This window comes from Natator depressus, chromosome 6 (assembly GCF_965152275.1).
Source record: "Natator depressus isolate rNatDep1 chromosome 6, rNatDep2.hap1, whole genome shotgun sequence".
Taxonomy (NCBI): Eukaryota; Metazoa; Chordata; order Testudines; family Cheloniidae; genus Natator; species Natator depressus.
In genome coordinates, this window is record NC_134239.1 from 74,501,915 (window position 1) to 74,524,236 (window position 22,322).

The 22,322-nt window shown below is 40.0% G+C and overlaps 1 protein-coding gene across 1 annotated transcript in view; it reads right to left on the bottom strand.

Annotated features, from left to right (window-relative positions):
* The window catches only part of RYR3 (ryanodine receptor 3), a 577,606-nt gene that overhangs the window by 372,674 nt on the left and 182,610 nt on the right, over positions 1-22,322 (bottom strand). The window contains exons 17-21 of the mRNA XM_074955741.1: positions 19,343-19,438; positions 18,147-18,265; positions 14,330-14,463; positions 12,636-12,877; positions 7,746-7,938 (exon numbers count right to left, since the gene is read on the bottom strand). Of these exons, the coding sequence (XP_074811842.1) occupies positions 7,746-7,938; positions 12,636-12,877; positions 14,330-14,463; positions 18,147-18,265; positions 19,343-19,438 (784 nt within the window). The remainder of the gene's footprint in view (positions 1-7,745; positions 7,939-12,635; positions 12,878-14,329; positions 14,464-18,146; positions 18,266-19,342; positions 19,439-22,322) is intronic.

The following is a 22,322-nucleotide window of genomic DNA, read 5'->3' on the forward strand; positions in this document are numbered from 1 at the left end:
AAACATTCTACAAATACATTAGAAGCAAGAGGAAGACCAAGGACGGGGTAAGCCCATTACTCAACGAGGGATGGGTGGAGGGGGTTGGGGATAACAACAGAAAATGTGCAAATGGCAGAGGTGCTTAATGACTTCATTGTTTCAGTTTTCACCAAGAAGGTTGGTGGTGATTGGACGTTTAACATAGTGAATGTCAGTGAAAATGAGGTAGGATCAGACGCTAAAATAGAAAAAGAACAAGTCAAAAATTACTTAGACAAATTAGATGTCTTCAAGTCACCAGGGCCTGATGAAATGCATCCTAGAATACTCAAGGAGCTGATTGAGGAGATATCTGAGCCATTAGCGATTATCTTTGAAAAGTCATGGAAGATGGGAGAGATTCCAGAAGACTGGAAAAGGGCAAATATAGTGCCAATCTATAAAAAGGGAAATAAGGACAACCCGGAGAATTACATACCAGTGAGCTTAACTTCCGTAACTGGAAAGATATTGGAGAAAAAAATCTGCAAACATCTAGAAGATAATAAGGTGATAAGTAACAGTCAGAATGGATTTGTCAAGAACAAATCATGTAAAACCAACTGGATAGTTTTTTTTTGATAGGGTAACAAGCCTTGTGGATAGTGGGGGATGCGGTAGACGTGGTATATCTTGACTTCAGTAAAGCTTTTGATACTGTCTCACATGACCTTCTCATAAACAAACAAGGGAAATGCAACCTAGATGGAGCTACTATAAGGCAGGTGCAAAACTGGTTGGAAAACTGTTCCCAGAGAGTAGTTATCAGTGGTTCACAGTCATGCTGGAAGGGCATAACTAGTGGGGTCCCACAGGCATCAGTTCTGGTCCGGGTCGATTCAATATCTTCATCAATGATTTAGATAATGGCATAGAGAGTACACTTAAAAAGTCTGTGGATGATACCAAGCTGGGAGGGGTTGCAAGTGCTTTGGAGGCTAGAATTAAAATTCAAAATGATCTGGACAAACTGGAGAAATGGTCTGAAGTAAATAGGATGAAATTCAATAAGGATACACAAAATACTCCAATTAGGAAGGAACAATCAGTTGCACACATACCAAATGGGAAATGACTGCCTAGGAAGGAATACTGCTGAAAGGGATCTGGGGGTTATAGTGGACCACAAGCTAAATATGAGTTAACAGTGTAATGCTGTTTCCAAACATAATTCTGGGATGTATTAGCAGGAGTGTTGTAAGCAAGACATGAGAAGTAATTCTTCCGCTCTACTCTGTGCTGATTAGGCCTCAACTGGAGTATCGTGTCCAGATCTGGGCGCCACATTTCAGGAAAGATGTGGACAAATTGGAGAAAGTCCAAAGAAGCACAACAAAAATGATTAAAGGTCTAGAAAACATGACCTATGAGGGAAGATTGAAAAAAATTGGGTTTGTTTAGTCTGGAGAAGAGAAGACAGAGGGGACATAACAACAGTTTTCAAGTACATAAAAGGTTGTTACAAGGAGGATGAAGAAAAAATGTTCTTCTTAATCTCTGAGGATAGGACAAGAAGCAATGGGCTTAAATTGCAGCAAGGGAGGTTTAGGTTGGACATTAGGAAAAAATTCCTGGCTGTCAGGGTGGTTAAGCACTGGAATAAATTGCCTAGGGAGGTTGTGGAATCTCTGTCATTGGAGATTTTTAGGAGCAGGTTAAGTCAGGGATGGTATAGATAAGACTTAGTCCTGCCATGAGTGCAGGGGACTGGATTAGATGACCTCTCGAGGTCCCTTCCAGTCCTATGATTCTCCCCAAAGCTGCATCTGAAGAAGAAAGGAAATCCAACTTGTAGTGCTTTGTGAGTGTGTTCACTGATGTCCACGTTGCTTCCTTACAGATTCATATGAAGTGCAAGACCTCTCTGCACAAGAGGTTGCTGAACCCCTCAGGGAGTGGGATGTAACATTATTTGGTGAATTCACTCCAAATGCTCTATAGGTTTCAGCAACCTCTGCCTTAATCCACCTTGTAATAGAGGATTTAGAGGCTTTCTTCCCTGTAACTGGAGAGTCATATAAAATGAAAAGAGCTGTGTTCTTGAGATAGATTTTAAGTACTTTTCTGGCACCTAATTTATGACATTCAATCTCCTTGGGATGCTTAGATTAGGAGAAAAGAACGTGGAAAAATGTATTTATTTTTGGAATAAATGACAGGTCCAGACAAAGAATCTGTCATTATGAAAAATACATACATGAGGCTCCATAGAAAATGCTCCAACTTCCAATACCCTTCTAGCTGAGGTGACTGTTACTAAGAAAGAAATTTGGAGAGAGAGAAATTAGGCTGAAAAAATGTAGTTGTTCAAATGGTTGTTTTGTTAAGGCTCCTAGCACCAAATTCAAGCTCCAAGAAGGGAACCTGTGTATCACAAGAGGAATGAGTGAGACTTCTCTAAGCATCTTTTGATGTGGCAATAATTACCTGTAATGTAACTGCTGTTCTTTGAGATGGGATGCAGACACGTATTCCATGTAGGTATGCGAGTGCCCAGTGCACCAAAACTGGAGAACTTTGCCTAGCAGTACCCATAAGGGTAGTACTTGCACCCTGTGGCCCTAGTCCCACCCTGGCTATATAAAGGTGGTGCTGCTCCAACCACCCTTAGTTCCTTCGTACCCAACATCCAGATCACAGTCTCTGATACATAGGGGATGGGGGTGGGTTGTGGAATGCGTATTTTCATCACAACTCAAAGAACAGGTTACAGTACAAGTAAGTAACCATTCTTTCCTCTTTGAATAGATGCAGCCATGTATTCCATGTAGATGACTCACAAGCAGTACTTGCAGGAGGTGGGCTATTTAACCAAGGACTGCAGGATTGCCTTCCCAAAGTTCACATCTGATCTGGATGCAATAGTGATGTGTAACGTATGTAGAGGACCAAGTGGCAGCCCTGCAAATGCCAGTATAGGAGTATCACTTTAAAAATGCCATTGATGTTGCCTGGGCGCTCATGCAATGAGCTTGCAACCTATGGGGAGGTGCAATCTGAGGTACTTTGTATGCTGTCATGATATAGGAAGGTATCCACCTGGGGATTGTCTGCAGGGAGACTACTTGCCCCTTCATTCAATCTGCATATGAAACAAACAGACAAGATGAAGAATGGAAAGATTTAGTTCTACCCAGGTAAAAAGCTAAACATTGCCTGATAGCCAAAGTGACTTAGGGAAGAACTCTGGTAGGGTAGACATAACTTGGTTCAAGAGAAATAACTTCAGATAAAAAACTTAGGGTGTGGCTGCAGGGTTACAGTATTTGGAAAATTGTGCGTAAGGAGGCTCTGCCATCAAAGCCTGCAACTCGCACACACTCCTTGCAGATGTGATCACTACAAGGAAAGCAGTTTTCTGACACAGAGGGAGAAAGAAGAAGTTGCCAGAGGCTCAAACAAGGTCCCATAAGAGCAGCTAAGACAGCATTAAGGTTCCACAAAGGAAATACAGTAGTTCTTTTAGCAGTGGGTGGTTACAAGTGACTCATTTCAAGAACCTCACAAGCATAGAGTTAAAAAACACTGACTTCTCCTGGATGGGTGGATGAAGTGCAGAAATCGTTGCCAGATGACTCTCAATGAACTAAGTGCAAGATCAGAAGACTGAAGGTGCAACGGGTACTCCAAGATGTCCTGAATTCAAGGCATCTCTATGAGTGGTCCGGAGGCCCAGGCAACCTACTGGTTAGAGTGCATGGTTCTTGGCCCCCTACTTGGTTGTGGGTCCTCAGTCTTTAAGGAAAGGGGGGAAGGTAGGGGAACCTAGACCCTACTCTTCACCAGGTCCCAGTCCTGGGCTACTTCCTACCAATCTGTTCTGTTTGGCGCATGGCCCCTCTAGTCCACTTAATTGGGTGGCCTGCTTCCTGTAGGGTCCTCTTGTGGGCCTTGAACAGAACCTCGTCACAATCCCAGGCTGCTTCAGGCAATTGGCTGCACACTGGGGAGGCCGAGCCCTACAATGTCCCTAGGCTTCACCCCTCAGTTTTCTTTGGTGCTGGATTCCTCCAGAGTCTCCTGTGGTTGGGAGACAGTGCTTCCTCTCAGATGGTTGCATTGGCAGGCAGGTTAGTGATCCTTCCCCTCAGTTACAGAGGCGGTTAGCTCCTGCCCCTTTGCCAGTCAGCCCCAAACTGAGCCACACTTTCTTTTCCTTTTCCCTCCAGAACTGGCATTAACTGGAGGTATAACAGGGTGGGGCTAGGTCAGCCCAGAGGATCTCTTTAATCCCTGGTGACTGAACTCCCTGGGCTAGCAACCACATTGAGAACTGCTTCCACTTGGCCAAATAGGCCACTCTGGTGGAGAACTTTCTACTATTAAGCAAGTTTTGCTGGACTGCCTCCGAACATCATTCCTCCTCCTTCTCCTCATCTAACCATGAAGCATCCATGCCATGAGACGCAGGGAGCTGAGCACCGGATGCAAAATCTCACCGTGATGCTGAGTCAGGAGATTGGGATGAGGAGGAAGAGATATAGGAGGCTGTCAGGGATTCTGGGGTCTCAACCTGGGAGCATCAGCCTGTGGCAATATTGCCCAGAGGTAAAAGTCTGTGGGGCTGTGTGACATGGTGGACTAGATTCAGAGGCCCCGTGCTGGAGGCCTCATGGCCCTGCATCACCCTTCCCCAGAGTAGAGCAGAGAGAAGTCCTTCTGACAGCCTAAAGTGGCTGCACAGGAACAGTCAATCAGAGGGGCTCATGGAGCAGCCAATCTGGGGCCAGAAGGGCCTTATATAAAAGACAAGCAGCAGAGCAGAGAATTTCAGTTGCTGTGTGGAGTTCAAGGAGTGAAGACTGGGTGACTGGCTGGCTGGAAGAGCAGCAGTACCACAGACGGGACTGAAGCCCAGAGAAGGCTGCTGAAGTCTGGATGCCTGGCTGGCAAGAAGAGCAGCAGGACCAGTGGAAGGTCAGTGCAGGCAGGCTGAAGCCCAGTGGGACCGAACACCGAACCTGGCCAGGCCAGCGAGGCTACCGAGATAGGCCTCGCTGGTCTGGGAGGCCTGCTGAAACACCACCAGTTGCGGGTACTGAGATGGGCCCCAGCTAGGTGCTTGAAGAAGGCAGTGCCTCTGGGAGAAGTCTTAGAGCTATGGTCCCATACCAGGGCCAAGATAAGAACTTGGTCTGTATACTCCGGAAGGGGGGGCAACATATGTGGCTCGGCTGGAGGACTTAGTCACTGAAGACCCGCCAAGAGAACCATCAGCTGGGGGAGGAGAGGTTGTGCATGAGAGGCAGGAGCCACCCCGATATACGAACTAAAATCAAAATCAGGCTTACACCCAATCAACCAACCAAAGGGGGGGGCACCTGGGAGAGGTGGGTGCTGCCCCATGAAAAAAACTGATTGGAGGCATATTGACCAGAGAAAGGGGGGCACCAGTGAGAGGTAGGTGCCGACCCTGTTACATTCCGGTACCAGAAGTGGGATCTTCAGACCGATCTTGTCTAAAGGGGGCTAGGTTAGAATTAACTGTTTTACTGTAGCAAGCTTTTAACTGTTTTATTGTGTGAGGCCAGAAGCAGACGCTGAAGGAGGCCCAGAGGCCAGACAGAAAGCAGTAAGACAACAAAGCCAGAGCCAGAGGCTGAAGGGGAGCCAGAGCCAGCGGCCAAGGCAGAAAGCAGTAAGACACTGAAGCCAGAGGCGGAGGCAAAAGCAGTAAAACAACAAAGCCAGAGGCTGAAGGGGAGCCAGAGCCAGCGGCCAAGGCAGAAAGCAGTAAGACAATGAAGCCAGAGGCAGAGGCAAAAGCAGTAAAACAACAGAGGCAGAGGCTGAAGAGAGCAAGAGCCAGAGGCAGATGTGGAAAACAGGCAAGATTTTAAGTATTTATTGGGCAGAGCCAGAGCCAGACCCCGAGGCCAAAGAAGGCCAGATTCAGAGGCAGAGGTAGCCCAAGAGCCAGAGGCTGAAGAGAGCCAGAAGCAGCCCAAGTGGAGTATGCCCTGACTGATGGGTGCAAGAACCACTGCCACAAGCCTGAGGGAGGAAGCATGTGGCAGAGTGGACTAGGTCTGGAGGCCCCCTGATGGAGGCCTCGTGGTCCTGCATCATCCTTCCCCAGAGTAGAGCAGAGAGAAGTCCTCCAGACAGCCTAAAGTGGCTGCAGAGGAGCAGCCAATCAGAAAGGCTGATGAAGTGTGCTCCTCCTGACTGTTCCCACAGAATGGCTTAATTCCATTGAATCAGCGTTTTCCAGTGGAAAACTGTTCCTTCTGAAAATTTTCAACTAGCTCTTGTCCATCTACGCCCTAAATTGGGTAGAGAGTAATGTCGGTTCCAGAGAGAGAGTAAAACCCACTCCCACTCCTCGTCTCTTTCCAGGCCCTCTGATTATTCTGTTTGGAGAGGCCTGGGAGTTCTCCCATTTCATAATGTTTGTGAAATCAGCTCCTTGGGAAAAGCCCACATACAGCTGGTCCTCAGACTTCCTTTATCTCAGGAAAACCTAGCCACTTTTCCTAATTGTTAAATGGATGAATCATCTGTAGCCTGAGTTTTTCTTCCCTAATGTAAGCCCCACTGCTCTTCCTTTCTATTCTGGGCGGGATGTAGGTCTCAACTGTGGGATTCAATTCGTTCCAGGCCTATAGAGAGATTCCCCCTCTGCAAAGGTGCCCATGCCCTCTGCACCTTGTTATTTTCCTTTGCTGCTGGTTCCTTTCCTGATTATTCCCTCTAGGCTTGATACTTCTTGCATGTGTTGCAAGAACCACAGAACTTCAGGCCAAGCCATTAATCCCTTCTTATCTTAGCTCAGCAGAGAGCTTTTACACACCATCACACCCTCTCAGTTATTTCCTTGCTTGCAGAATGATCCTGGGCTCTGAAAGTCAGGTTTCATTCTTTCCTACTTGCAAATCAAAACAATAATAAAGCGTAAATTAGGCCCCCAGAGCTTCTGTGCCTAACGGGTCTGCACAGGTGTAACTGATTGGAAATTTAGGTAACAATTCTGAAGATCATTGAAAAGCCAGAATAGAATCCACCTTACTGTCTACTATGCAGGCTCTGTAATGTTAACAATGCTAATATTAGTAATTTATTTTAGTCACTGAAGTAAACAGACTTAACAGTTTAATCAGGTCTCTTAAGAAAGAGGGTACTATTTTTACCCAGTGACTTTTGAGAGTAGAATCACACTTGAAAAATATTTTTGGAACTGAGTTTAGGTGTGGTGAAAGGTGCCAGACTGACAGTTCTGAAGTCAAACGTCTTCATTTTTTTTCTATAAAACACATGGAGAATGAGCAGTAGAGTATATAAGGTTTCCCATACTGCAGCACTATTGTTCTTCAAGTTCTGTAGTGTGAGAAGGGAGTTTAGTCTTCATGATAATTTATTTTTTCACCTCTTTTTGAGATTGCCAACAAAGTTTCAGTTAATGCCAGTTGTGGTGCTGTGTTTCTGAAGTGGATACTTGTCCACTGATAATTGGACTGAGACCAAACTAACTTCCTCTAAGTCACCAAAAAGCCATCAAATGATAATGATTTCAGTCATTGTCAAATCAATCACCAAGAGATCAAAAGCTCCACGTTCCAACTCCATACCAACTAGTCTCCAAACAAATGGATGTATTTTTTCCCTAACTGAAAGTAGAAGAGTATCTAAGCAATAAAATAAAAGAAATCATGTATGTTAAACATGTCAGCATGATAGCATGGCAAAAAGCCCAAAATATTAATAGGAAGAGATCAAGCACTTACTTGATACCTGCAGAGAAGCTCACCACAGGATAGAAAAGTCCATCGACACTGAAGTTCTCAAACATTCCCTGTACAGGTTGCCCATTAATGCGGAATGAAATACTGGGCACCCCTAAATCCAAGCAGCAGCTAACTACGTCATCAGATGCCAATAAATGCTGATTGACAGACGCTACAGCTCGGGGTACTCGACCTGATGAGAAAGGAGTTAGGGGAGAAAGGCTTTGAACAATTTCCTGTATTTAAGGGGTTAGCAACAGAATAGCAACTATACCGACACAAATATTTTGACAGCCTCACAAGCTATTTCAAATAATTTATTTTCTTTCAGACATGAAGACATAACCTTGTCTTCATCTGCTTTGTGACTGTTTTTGCTTTAAGAGACAGACAATGAGCTACATTCTCCAGACTGATAAGTGGCAGAACAGTGCGTGAACTGAGCAAATTGTTTGAGACCTTTGAAGCTGTTAGCAAAAAGGAATATGCTCAGCTCAGGCAATGTGTGCTCATACCATGACCTAACTCAAAAGCCTTTGCCTGTATAAAGCTAACAGTGATTGGCAGATAATTTTAATACCTACTGCCCAAGTACTTAGGTCTTATTTCAGTTATTCATGAAATATCAGAGTTCCCACTGCATTATAATTAACTTCATTCATGGACAGGATTAAATATTTATAGGAATAACGAGAGCATCTGCAGTTAGAGGACTAAATAAAATTAGAGGGGATATAACTCTCATACTTCCAAGTAACCACAAAAAATGGTTACTTACCTTCACAATAACTGTTGTTCTTAAAGATGTGTTGTGCACATATATACTCCATTTCAGGTGTGTGCACACCCACTGCACTTGACTCAGAGATGTTTACCTGGCAGTACCTCTTGGGGCGGTGCATGTGCCCTGTGTATCTATGCCCTCAGCTAGAGGCATGAAAAGAGCAAAGTCACCTGACCTCCTCCCATTTCCTTTAAACTAGTATCTCGGTGATGTCAGACCACAAAGGTGGGTTCATGGAAAATATATGTGCACAACACATCTTGAAGAACAACAAATTACTGTATAGTTAAAATACCATTTTCTTCTCCTTCGATTGTTTGTGCACATATATATTCTACTTCAGGTGATCCCAAGCAGTAATTCTTTAGGTGGTGGGAATTAGAATTATTCTTAAATAAAGGCAGAGGGACAGATTTTACAAAGTCAGCACCAGCTCTGGAAGCTCTCATAGCATAATGTTTGGTGGCAGCATGAAGACCATGTAGCAGCTCTATAATTTTCCATGATTCGGATGTTAATTAAAAGTGCCACAGAGGTAGCCAGATCATAACAAATCGTGATGCAAAGAGTTATCCATTTCTGGATCCTCTGTGCTGAAACTGCCTGACCTCTCATTCTCTTCTGTTTATGATAGAAACAGTTTTGGAGATAATCACAGTCCGATCAGCATAGAAAGAGTCACACATCTAGTGTGTGAAGTGTCTTCAACCTTACGGTTATGAGGCTTTGGAAAGAATTTCTGTAGATTAATCAATTGATTCAAACGTAAACCTAATACCATTTTTGTCAGGAAGTTAGGGTGAGGTCTTAAAGGAAATTTATGTTTATAAAAGATGGAAATCCCACCATCGAAGCCTTCAACTCTCCCACTCTTCTAGCATATATTAGCACTAAAAAGAACATTGTCTTTGCAGACAGCTGAAGAAAAGAGCAGGAGACCAATAGCTTAAACAGTGGTCCCATGAGCCTTATCAATATCAAGTTAAAATCCCGGGTAATGTGTTAACAAATAGGAGGATAAACCCCCAGGTAAACCTGTTAAAAATCTTCCAGCCATGGGATGCAAAAAGAGCAAACATCCTTCAATGAGAAGGTGGAATGTAGAGATGGCTGCCAAATGAACCTTTATGGAGCTCACACAGAGGCCTAACTTGTTCAAATGCAATGTGTATTCCAAGATACTGTGAACCCGTGTTTTTGATGATGGAGCCAAGTGGCCCAGAGAGAAAATCTCTTCCATTTTGCAAGATAAGTTACCCTAATGGAAAATTATCTGATACTGATGAGAATATTTTGAACCTGTTGAGAGCAGCCCCTCTCCAATGGGTTTAGCCATTCAACATCCATGCTGTAAGGTGGAGACTGAGAGGGCTAAGGGCGAGAACTTGGCCACAATTCAGTGATAGTAGGTTGTGTACAAGAGGTAATGTCACTATAGTCTGGATCAAGAGCATCTGGAGGTTGTCTTGCCCACTTGGGGCTATAAGAATCATCCTTGCATATTCCCATTTCATCATTTTTGAAAATCCTCATTTTATTTTAATATTTAACACAACAAAAAGGCAAACTGGCACATCTGAAGGACTAAAAATAATACATTTTTTCAGCAATACTAACTTGTGTGTCCTAAGATACCAAGAAGCTTGGTTTAATATACATTTGGCATTAAGGCATTTAACTAGGATCTTTAGTTAAAAGAATCCAAAGCACTAACCACTCCCAAAAGCATCTCTCCCAGTTTATTCCAAGAGTCTTGTGTAAAACCTGAAACTGCTTTCACAAGAGCAGTATCTACTGCAGTTGTTGCCCTCTACAACATTCTGGACCAAGATTTTATATCTTTCCAGAATACAAATGGAAGCACTCTCATAATTTACATTAAGTATAACTCAGGACAGTGAAGTAAGGATAAAGTTGCTTTAATAGTACTCACTGAATACGCTATTTGGTACTTTTTGCCATTTTTTCATGGAATAATTTATTCAACATGTTTTTCCTGCAGTATTCTAAAGATGGGCATCCCCACAAAAATTCCTCACCATTATTTCCACCATCTGAGATAAGTTTATATGACAGAAGCATAAAAAGTAAAATGGATATGGAAGCATGCATGTATGTATTTTATATCATATAACACACAAAAACATACATTAAAAAACATTATTAAACTTGCAAAGTCAAGCACACAAAAGGTCATAAATGTCAGAATTAAGGTTGTACAGGCAACCCTATTTCAGACCCCTTGTGAGTTTGCATTATGATAGAATCTTTAATTATATAATCACATATCATTTTTCCCCACTTAACATTCCAAGAGTCCTTAGCATTATAGAACACTTTTATCTGGAAAAAGGGTTAAATAGTGAGGTGGCAACATTTACAGATGATATAAAACTACTCAAGATAGTTAGACCCAAAGCAGACTGCGAAGAGCTACAAAGGGATCTCACCAAACTGGTTAACTGGGCAACAAAATGGCAGTTGAAATTCAATGTTGATAAATTCAAAGTAATGCACATCGAAAACATAATCCCAACTATACATATAAAATGATGGGGTCTAAATTAGCTGGTACCACTCAAGAGAGAGATTTTGGCATCATTGTGGATAATTCTCTGAAAACATCCACTCAATCTGCAGCGGCAGTCAAAAAAGCCAACAGAATGTTGGGAAACATTAAAAAAGGGATAGATAATATGACAGAAAATATCATATTGCCTCTATATAAATCCATGGTACGGCCACATCTTGAATAGTGCGTGCAGATGTGGTTGCCCCATATAAAAAAAAGATCTCTTGGAATTGGAAAAGGTTCAGAAAAGGGCAACAAAAATGATTAGGGGTATGGAACAGCTTCCATGGGAGGAGAGATTAATAAGATTGGGACTTTTCAGCTTGGAAAAGAGACTACTAAAAGGGGATATGATAGAGATCTATAAAATCATGACTGGTGTGGAGAAAGTAAATAAGGAAGTGTTATTGACTCCTTCTCATAACACAAGAACTAGGGGTCACCAAATGAAATTAATAAGCAGCAGGTTTAAAACAAACAAAAGGAAGTATTTCTTCACAAACGCACAGTCAACCTGTGGAGTTCCTTGCCAGAAGTTGTTGTGAAGGCCAAGACTATAACAGGGTTCAAAAAGAACTAGATAATGAGCCAGGATGGGCAGGGATGGTGTCCCTAGCCTCTGTTTGCCAGATGCTGGGAATGGGTGATGGGATGGATCACTTAATGATGACAGACAAGCCCATGAGGAAATTAATAATCCTAACTTCTGAGCAGTGTTTGAATAATGTACAATAAATAAGGCATGACCCACACAGTGAACAAGGAGAACAAGAAAGATGTTATAGATGCTCTTTAAGTGAGCAGGGTCTATCCCATATACTGGATGAGGCAGGAGTCTTGTGAAAATGAAATGTGTGATCATGCCATGAAAGACTATATCGCAATGTGCACATACAAGTGGGCCAATTAAGGTTGTACAGGAAATCTTAATTCTGGCATTTTCTTTTGAGTGCTTGACTTTGCAAACGGAATATAGTTCTTTTAACACTGCTTTTTTATAACCTAGAAAATTGTGCTGAAAAACCCTAACTGAATAAAACAGAAATTCCATTATGTGGTATCATAATGAAATACTGGATTACACAGTAAGGTAACATTCACTGATCTTGAATATTATTAATTTGTGTTCTTTGTTATCCCACACACGATATAATTCAATAATCTGCTAATCTCAGGCACACTAAGGGCCTTATATTGCTGTAGATCTGCATTTAGAACTTCCATTTATGTCAATGGGAGTTCCATGCATGGATCCAGTGCACCACATGTCCCCATGTAGATAGAAAACAGACTAGGTTAGATAATGACAAGATATAAAAACAATGGCCTAGGAATTTGATTCCATTTATAGAGGTAGAATTCCAGAATAATCCAGCCTGTGCATTGGAGAGTGGAATCTGGCTCATTGCAAAATATCATGCAATGGAGTAATGATGACCTGGGAGTAATATTTAGGGATATATTATTCCTGAATACTAATTTTTAGAAGGTTATTGGTAAGAATAATTGAAAAATATGCCTAAAGAGTACTTACCAGACCACAAATGAAGGCCATCAAAACCATAGGAGTAGAGGTCATCACCAACACCATTGCCACCCCATCCTTCTCCACCTCCAGGATAAGGAGCATAACCTGATGTAGAGGCCCAGCCAACCCGTAGATGAGTGGGTTCCGCCGTCAAAAATGCATCTACCTGATCGATTATTAGTTCAAAGTACCACTTCTTATACTGTGCAGAGCCTTCAGCAACCCCCAAAAATATGTTTGGCCTCATGCTAGAATAGAAGAGATACATTTGATTGTACATTTTGTACTATGTATTCCTGGCTTCTTGCAACACTGGAATATGACATTACACTACACCAGGAATCGGCCATCTTTGGCACGCGGCCCGCCAGGGTAAGCCCCTTGGTGGGCTGAGCCGGTTTGTTTACCTGCCGTGTCTGCAGGTTTGGCCGATCACAGCTCCCACTGGCCACAGTTCACTGCTCCAGGCCAATGGGGGCTGCGGGAAGCGGCACGGGCCGAGGGATGTGCTGGCACTGTGCAAATATGACACCTGAGTTCAGATGTGGAGACACATCATATAAACTTCCCTCCAGACTGATTCTATCTGTTTTATGACTTTGTATGTCTGCATAATAAATAATACTACTAATAAATACAAGATAGAGAAAGAAATTGTGCCAAATTCTTAGCTGAACTGAATAACAAACAAGTCCAGGGTGCTATGGATGAAGGAAAAATGTATCCTATAAAAAAAAAACAATATTGTTTCTATTTTCCTGATACCAAAAGATGGGGGTTGAGATATGAAGAAATAAAATCCTTAATAAAACAAATTATTTTATAATATGCTTACATACTGTATATTCTTAGGCTGATCCAGGAGTGCCCTGCTTTGGACCAGCCTAAGAGAAGTTAGTTTCACTCTCTCATGGAAGAGTGATGTTCTCACTCATCATGCACGTTGCTGTCCACTGGACAACTGATAACTGGAAAGGGACTCATCTGAATAACATTACTGAGGAGATGTTGGCTAGAAGTGCCAAAACAGTGGAGAGACCTGGATATGAAACCCTCAAATGCCGATTCCAAAATCTCAGAAATTTAGGCCAGATATCATAAGTATGCTCAGATTAGAGGTACAAATTTTAATAAATAATATATATAATCATTAACTATCAACCTCTTAATAGTAATTTCCTAATTTGAAAATAGTACACTATTAGCTAGTGTGCATGGAGAAGGAAAAAGAATATTGATTCCTTTTATATAATACACAATTTTTGTACTATATTACACTATTGTATTGGACTTATTTTTTGTCTTGATCCTTTCTCCCTAACGGACCTGTTATTTGTTTGCAAACCTCACCAATGTCCAAGAGGGCCCTGCATCAACCTTGTTACAATACAGCATTGTATTTTGTATACTTATGGTATTATATAAATAATCCATTTTTCATTTTTTTCAAGTGGGAATTCAACAAGCAGTTTCTCTTCCAAGACAGTTTCCAGAACATTTCCTATATTGTTAGTATGATGAAACTTTTAAAAACAGTTAACATCTAAAAGCTTCCTAAAGAGTATGTCTTTCAGTGATTGCTAATAAAAATTTTTCTCTCCCCAGAATAAAACAGAGTATTTTCTTAATTTAAAGTAATACTAAATACTAAAGCTCTGTTCATTTTCAAATTTAGCAACAAAACAAACACTGCACTATACCTTGTCACATCATTAATCAAACGGGTTTGCAAGAGCAAATCTCTTCGGGGGAGTAGATTGTCGCAGATACAGTTCTGATTGGCACGCACTGCAACTCCATTACAGAGACACAGAGAGCAAAGCACATCAAGAACCTAAAACAGATCAGGGTACAGTCAAGTAAACGTAACTGTTTACAATACAATCCTGATCTCAATTTAATTCCCTTTCAAAATATGCAGGAGACTGGAGAAATATAACGTGAAAACTTTGGTGATTTTTCTAAGATTTTTGGTTAAATATGAACTGAACATAGCTTGTAGCAGTGACAGTTGACATTAAATAAGTTAAAACAAGCTCCTATTGATTTTATACCTATATAAAACACTTTAGGATTATAATCCTAAAGATGGATTACAAATCTCACAAGAATAGTTCTTCCTATAAGATCTGTGGTACTTAGTTTATGTTCAGTTAGAGTTTGGAGTAAAAGATTTTAAGGTTCAGGGGAGTAGGGGAATGGAACAGTGTGGTGTAAGGGGGGAGAATAGTTAAGGGTCTCTCTTTATCAGAATTGCTTTTCTTCATGATTATTAGCTGACACTGCTTACTTCTCTAATTCAGAATATAGTCTCAAAACATAAGACAAAGGAGTCCATCTTTACATTTATTCTACCTGGCCACTGATGTTTACATTCACTTTAAATTCCCTTTACGCTGTCAGAGAAGTGTAAAGGGCCCTTAATGTATGGGTATGTCTAGACTGCAAAAAAAAAGCCATGTTCTTAACTTGGATTAAAATAGTAGTGAAGACACAGCAACTCTGCTTTTAACTCTGCTACATGGCAGCCTACGTTTGACTTGAGCTCTTAACCCAAGTAAAAAGCTGAGTTGTGTCTTTACTGCTATTTAATTCAGGTTATGTAACAAGGATTAGCTAACACAAATTATGCACACACATTTTTTGAAGGGTACACATACTCTAAATGAGAATGAGGTACTAAATATGAACAGGATGTGTATATTGCTTACATCCTGTTCATGCAATTGATGACCATAATTTCAGGGTGGATTAAAAAAAACAATGATTTAAAGGAAAAAGATCATTTTTACAAAATTTACATCAGATTTTTTAATTAACACATTTTTCTTTTTAAAAATAAACCTGTTTAAAGTTAAATTTAAAATTATGATAACCTATGTTAAATTCTACATTTATTATAATCTATTAAAATCATTCAAAATAGAACCAAAAATATGGTGCATCGAAAAGACCTCCTGAAATTTTAATGAGTTAAAGGGCGCTTCTCTTTTAATTGTATCCAGAAGGGGGAGAAGCTTCTGAGGTCAACTCAAGCTTTGTAAATATGTCTTGATGTCATGCACTATATTAAATAAGTATCTCTATTTATTTTTCAGTCTTTACAATGGATGAATTCGTTTATTTTACATTTTTCCAAATGTAAGTACTTTGTGTTTCTGTTGTGTAGTGAAGATTTTGGCTTAATTACTTTGATTTAGTTTAGTTTGCAGGTACAGAGAAAACATTTTCTTAATTTGGGAAAATTGAGAAATGAATTAGGACCTGAAAAAACAGGAAAGCTTGTTTTCTTCTTCCAATCAGTGAAGAGGAAAACAAGGTGGGACAAGATGAGATCTACAATCTGAAAATCTCAAAGGACACAGGGCCAGATTTTCATAAGCGTTTAGGCACCTAAAGATACAGAGAGATGCCAGAGGGATATTCAAAAGCACATATGCAAATTAGGAACCTAAAGCCCATTGATTTCACTTCGATTTAAATCAATCCATGCTGCATAATTCCCTCAAACTGCTTGTCAGAACTCATCCCTGAATATCAATATCACTCCAGACAAACACAAAGAATGTTTTAAAAACCTCATGTTTGGATAAAGTTGGGTTAATGAGATTCCTTGTTTGATATTTCTTACTACAAGACAGAGTTTCAAATCTAGCAGTCAAATGAAACACTGTTCCCAGGATAACAAAAAAATCCTTTAATTAGCCTATGATGCAGAATCATAGTCATTATAGATGGAAAAGACCAGTTAGGTCATCCAGCCCACTTTCCTGTCAATGCAGAATTGTTCCCTTTTGTATTTTTAATATTCATTATGCAGTCTACATTTAAATGTTCTAACTGAAGGGGTTTCTTAAGAGACCATTTCACAGTATTACAGATTTTGCTGACAGGAAGTATTTCCTGATAATCAGCTAAATTTTTCCCTTTCTTAATTTTAATTGCATACTTCTAGTTATGTCACCTTGTGTTGGTCTAAATATTTCCTAAATGGAGTTTATAACCTTCTGATATTTTTAGTATACTATATTGTAGAAAGCTATGCTATATTTAATTCTTATAATATTTCTCTGTAAAAAGTTCCAGCCCACTAAACACCATGGTTCCTCTTCTCTAATCATCCCCCAACTTGACAATATCATCCAGATATTAAAGTTCCCAGGACTGAATGTAATATTCCAACTGCAGTCACACCAGAGAATTATTCTCTGTTGTGTAATGTGATGCCATTCTTGATACAGCTACAAATTGTCTTGGCCTCCTTTGCTGCCACAATACATTTCATACCCTTATCTACTTTGCTTCCCACTATTTCTTGAGTATTATTGCTTTCCAGCTTTCTCTCATCTACTTCATAGCTGTGTTTCAAAATTTTCCCTTCAAATATAGATGGTAGTTTTCCAACTTGAATTTTATTGTGTTCTACTCCTATTTCTAATATCTCTAGGTCATTTTGGATTATTTCTCTGTCCTCCCTGGTGCTCAAAACTCTTCCCTATTTAGCATCATCTGTGAATTTCATTAACATGTTGTTCAGTCTCTGTTGTAGATAATTAATTAAGATATTAAATAAAACCTGATTTACCAAAGATCTCTGTGGTACCTCACTAGACACTTTGTTTACAATCCATGGGATAGTATTAATCTGCAAGACCAATTCAATACATTTTAAGAGTTAGATTTTAGGTAACAGTAAAAACCTTTTAAATGATGTGTATATTTTTAAAGGCGCTTTTATTAAATATTCATTTACTTTTTCTTAAAATATATTATCTTAATATTCTTATTTCTGCTTTTGTATATTTGAAAGTATAAATGATAATATATCATTCCTCATTCTGGGCAGGCTTTGCCAATGTAAATCCAGAATAATTTATTGAATTCCATGGATTTACACTAGGGTATACACTTCCATATCATGCGATCCCTGGTCATGGTAAAAATTAAATTATGCAAGTCTCAGAGCCCAATCCTTGCTCACATGCATAGTCACATGAAAAAGATAATGGAACTTCTTATCTGAGTAAGGGCTTGTAAGACTGAGCTCTGTCTTCTTAGATGTATGAAAACAGTAGAACAAGTCCTTCAGCAGTGAACTTGGACCCCAAGGCTGCAAGTTACTCCACACAGGCGGACTCATGAACCCATATGGAGTAATTTGCAGTCTCAAGGTCCTAGATTACATTTACATGTAGCTTTTTATTTATTCTGACACATTATTTGGTTGCATATCAATATTTATAACAGACACAAATGTGCTGATCATGCATAGAAAGGATGTTTTGAAGGCCTAGTCTCCTATACACACTGATTTATTCTACACAGAAAAGCAATTATAGATTTCACATATTTCATTTTGTTTTTGCAAAGAAATGTAATAGGTATTCTTCACTGTGGGTTTTTAAAATATATTTAAGGACACTATGTATCACACAGGTGGCATTATAGAGACTCATTCACTTTTTTCTGTAAATTACTCTTGATATTATAAATACGTCTTATATTTCTCAATCATACCTTGTGATTGCGTCCATGCTTATCCAGCAATGAAATAATAGACTTGATATGTTCCTCTGCTATCAAATTTAAAGCCTCTGGACTTTCAATCAAGATGCAGTGTAATACTTCCAAAATACCTATATGAATGCCACAAAAATCATTTTGACATTAAACAATCTGCAGAACTGAATACAATTTAAGAATGTGGGAAAGAAAAAAGAGCATCCTAAGGGGAAAGTAATCATATCCTCTCTTTTGCAGTCTATTCAGTATCTCCAGACTAAAAAGAATGAACTCATCTTCAACAGGCTTTGAGGGCCAGCTACGATATGACTTACATTTGGATTTAATTCTCTGGTTTAAAAAAAAAATCTACCTATGACAGGAAGTTAAAATGCACCTTGAAACTATAATTTATGATTTTCTTGACATAAATCTTGGTAAAAACACACAGAAAAAACAAAACTTGCTTCAGCTAGTCACTGAAGGAAATAGTCTTCCTAACAGACTGTATTTTATTGTAAACTTTTTTAAAACTGTTTTTTATGTATAACATTTTCTTGGTGTTATTTGCTGGGACTGAGCCACAAACAGCACCTATACTATTTGCAATTATTTTGGTAGCTGTGGAGTGGTACCACTTTGCACTACTATGAATCATACGATTGTACCAGGCCTCATTAAATAATTTATTTCAGGGTTCTTTGTGATGGTACTAGGAAAATTAAGGAAAAGAAAATTCAAAGGAAAAGGCGGAGGAGGGCTGGAACATAAGAACGGCCATACTGGGTCAGACCAAAGGTCCATTTAGCCCAGTATCCTGTTTTCCAACAGTGGCCAATGCCAGGTGCCCCAGAGGGAATGAATAGAACAAGTAATTATCAAGTGATCCATCCTGGCTAATAGCCATTGATGGACCTATCCTCCATGAACTTATCTAGTTCTTTTTTGAACCCTGTTATAGTCTTGGCCTTCACAACATCCTCTGGCAAGGAAGATGAAAATGATAGGCTAAAAAAGGAACAGAGTGTTAATCTGAGAGATTTACTTATGAAAGAACAGTTTGTTAACTTGAGAGATGGGCTTTAATTTTATTTTCATGCAAGAAAAGCTGTTTTCTGATGCTTACTATTTTTCAAGCAAAACTTTTCTTTTTTACGGGATGTAATAGAATTATCAATAGCAACACCCTATTTTTATAAAATTGGTCTTACCTGAGGAAGATTCTAGTCTATCCAATTTACTGATTAGCCAGTCGAGGTTATTGGAAAACTGGGTGCAGTTATTTCTGTTACCACGAATGAGGGCAGCTGGAAAAAAAGGGTTTGATAACACTGATGATAGTTGAACCCTTATATTAACAACCAGTGCTGAATACAAATATTTTAATATAATTTCTAGGATAAACCAAACAAAAATCACAATTATCCTTTCTTTGTCCTATGAACCAAATATATTTGAAATTTTTGTATTAGTAAGATAACCATCTAGATTTTGTATGAACCACTTAGCTCAGGAAACTGGTAATGGAATCTAGTTTACTAATCCAAATTCCACCCAGGTGAGTAGGAAATGTTGTTACCATTTGATAGCTGCTTAGTAGCCTATGTGAAATTAATTAGATGGTATCAATCTAGTTGATTAAGCCATCACACCTGACACTAACCAACAGGCAGCCATGAAAATATTAATTGACTGTTCTACTTTTTATTCATCAAGAACCTGTTCCTCCCATCCTGCTCCCATTTTTTAGGGGATGTACATACCCAACTGAAATGTTTGAAACATGACATCTTTTAAATAATGAATACACTCTTAAAACAATCTATCTCTGACTCTTAATGTTGTGTATTAGTTGAGGTTTGTTAGTGATCTATTTGATAAAGCAGAACTCTGGTAATAGTGGTACTTAGAAAACAGTATTTGCTATATCCGAACACACCATTAGTCCATCAATTGAAGTATCTTTATCTCAAACCCTCTCTAACCCCCTTCCATAATCCCATTCGTATAATGGGACCCATGGGAGAGGTTCCATGGAAAAGAGAATATGCCTGCGCTGTACTATCTTCTCCAAAGAATCGTCTGGGGCCAGACGTTAGACACTGTGCATACCCCTGCTTAGGTATACCCCCAGCCTACTCAATCCTCCCCACAACCCACCTGGTTTCCCTCTTCCCCCATTACAGACCCCATACTTATGGAGAAGCCCCTGTAGGGTCCAGATGGGAGGGCATATAAAATATCATGGAGGCATTTCACCTACCCTTCCACTTGGGAAGGTGGGAATCTGCCCACCGTGCTCTAGTCCATTATTAGTTATACAAACTACCACCTTCCTTAAATTCAGCTATTAAATACAGCACATGATCAAGGGGCCTGTACACTTCTAAAGTTGTCCCCAAATATCTCCAGGAGGGAAAATACCATGCAGCTGCAGTACAGGAACAAGTCCAGGTGAAATAAGTGGCCTTTAGCTCCACCTCCTGAGCAAAAGGTGCTATAGAATGGATAACTATTGTTCAGCAGCACAGAACTTGCATTGTTTTCAGAATGTAACTGAAATTAACTAACTCTTAATTTCCTCCCCCACAGAACAGCTCACTAATTTGCAAACACACCATCAAGCAAAGATAAAAATAGCCATACTAATTATTGGCCCACTGAAGCCGATTATCAAAGATTTTTATTATAAGGTGGATAATTGTTATATAATTTTGTTACTTATTACAACAGAATAGATGAAGACTGCAAGTATTCTTTTTTAAGAAAGAAAATTTCAGACTGATATCGGGGGAGAGGCAGATGTACAGCAGTCCTACAGAGCTACAAAGAATAAAGAATTTGGGGTTGCTCTTTTCTTCTCTGCTCTCTTCCTACTTTCTTTTCTAATTTGTGATATTAGACTGAATGTCAGGTATGAAAATCCTTACCCTACTGAAATCAATAGGAAGTTTGCCATTGACTTCATTGAGGTGCATACACTTCCACTCCAACATGAATTTTCTCTTTCCCCAAAACTCCATCTGCTCCTTGTTTTCCTGTGCTCTAAATCTTTGGCACAAGCTTACTCATCATTCTTCACCAGAGATAGCTTTGTTTGTAAAAATAAAATAAAAATGTATCAAAAAGAACACTATACGACAAGTCCTTGTTCTAAAATTCCTTCAGATCTCGCTTGTATGTGTCTTTATAGCAAAGCTTGGTTATTTTTCCCCCCTTCTGATAGCTCCCCATATAGTATGTCCTCGGGTATGCATCTGTCTTCCAACCTACTCAGATAGCCCAGCCAGTGCAGTCCTCTTTCCTTGAGCAGGGCTGTCACACTTGGTAAATGTGTCCTTTGAAGAACCTCTGCATTGGTGACTTTATCTTGTCATTTGATGTTGAGTATGTGGCATAAACAGAGTAGGTGGAAACTGTTTAACCTTTTCTCCTGATAAGCGTAAGTTATCCATGTTTCCCCACCACACATGAGAGTGCTGAGAACACAAGCTTGGTACACGAGCATTTTGGTCTTGATGGTAAGCTTTGAGTTGTTCCATGCTCTTTTAGTTAGTCTGCTAAAGGAGGTGGCAGCCTGAGGATGTTGTGAAAGCCAAGACTATAACAGGGTTCAAAAAAGAATTAGATAACTTCATGGAGGACAGTTCCATCAATGGCTATTAGCCAGGATGGGCAGGGATGGTGTCCCTAATCTCTGTTTGCCAGAAGCTGGGAATGGGCGACAGGGGATGCATCACTTGGTGATTACCTATTCTGTTTATTCCCTCTGAAGCACCTGGCATTGGCCACTGTCGGAAGACAGGATACTGGACTAGATGGACCTTTGGTCTGACCCAGTAGGGCCATTCTTATGTTCTTATATTCCTATGTGAACATTTAGTTCTTCATTCAGTGAGAGGTTGGTGATCACTGTAGAACCAAAATAACTGAAATTCTGGGCTACTTCTAGCTGGTTTGCATTTAAGGTAATTGAAGGATCTTGTGGAACCCCTGTCCTAATACAACCGTTTTCTTAATGCTGATGATCAACAAGCACCTGAAAGGCGGTTCATGAGCTTTATAGCTTCACTATAAAGACACGTGCAAGCAAGATATGAAGGAATTTGGAATTGATCCTGACCAATGGGAAACTTTGGCAAGTGATTGTAACAAGTGGCGCCATTGTCTCCATCCGGGCATCAAAGTCCA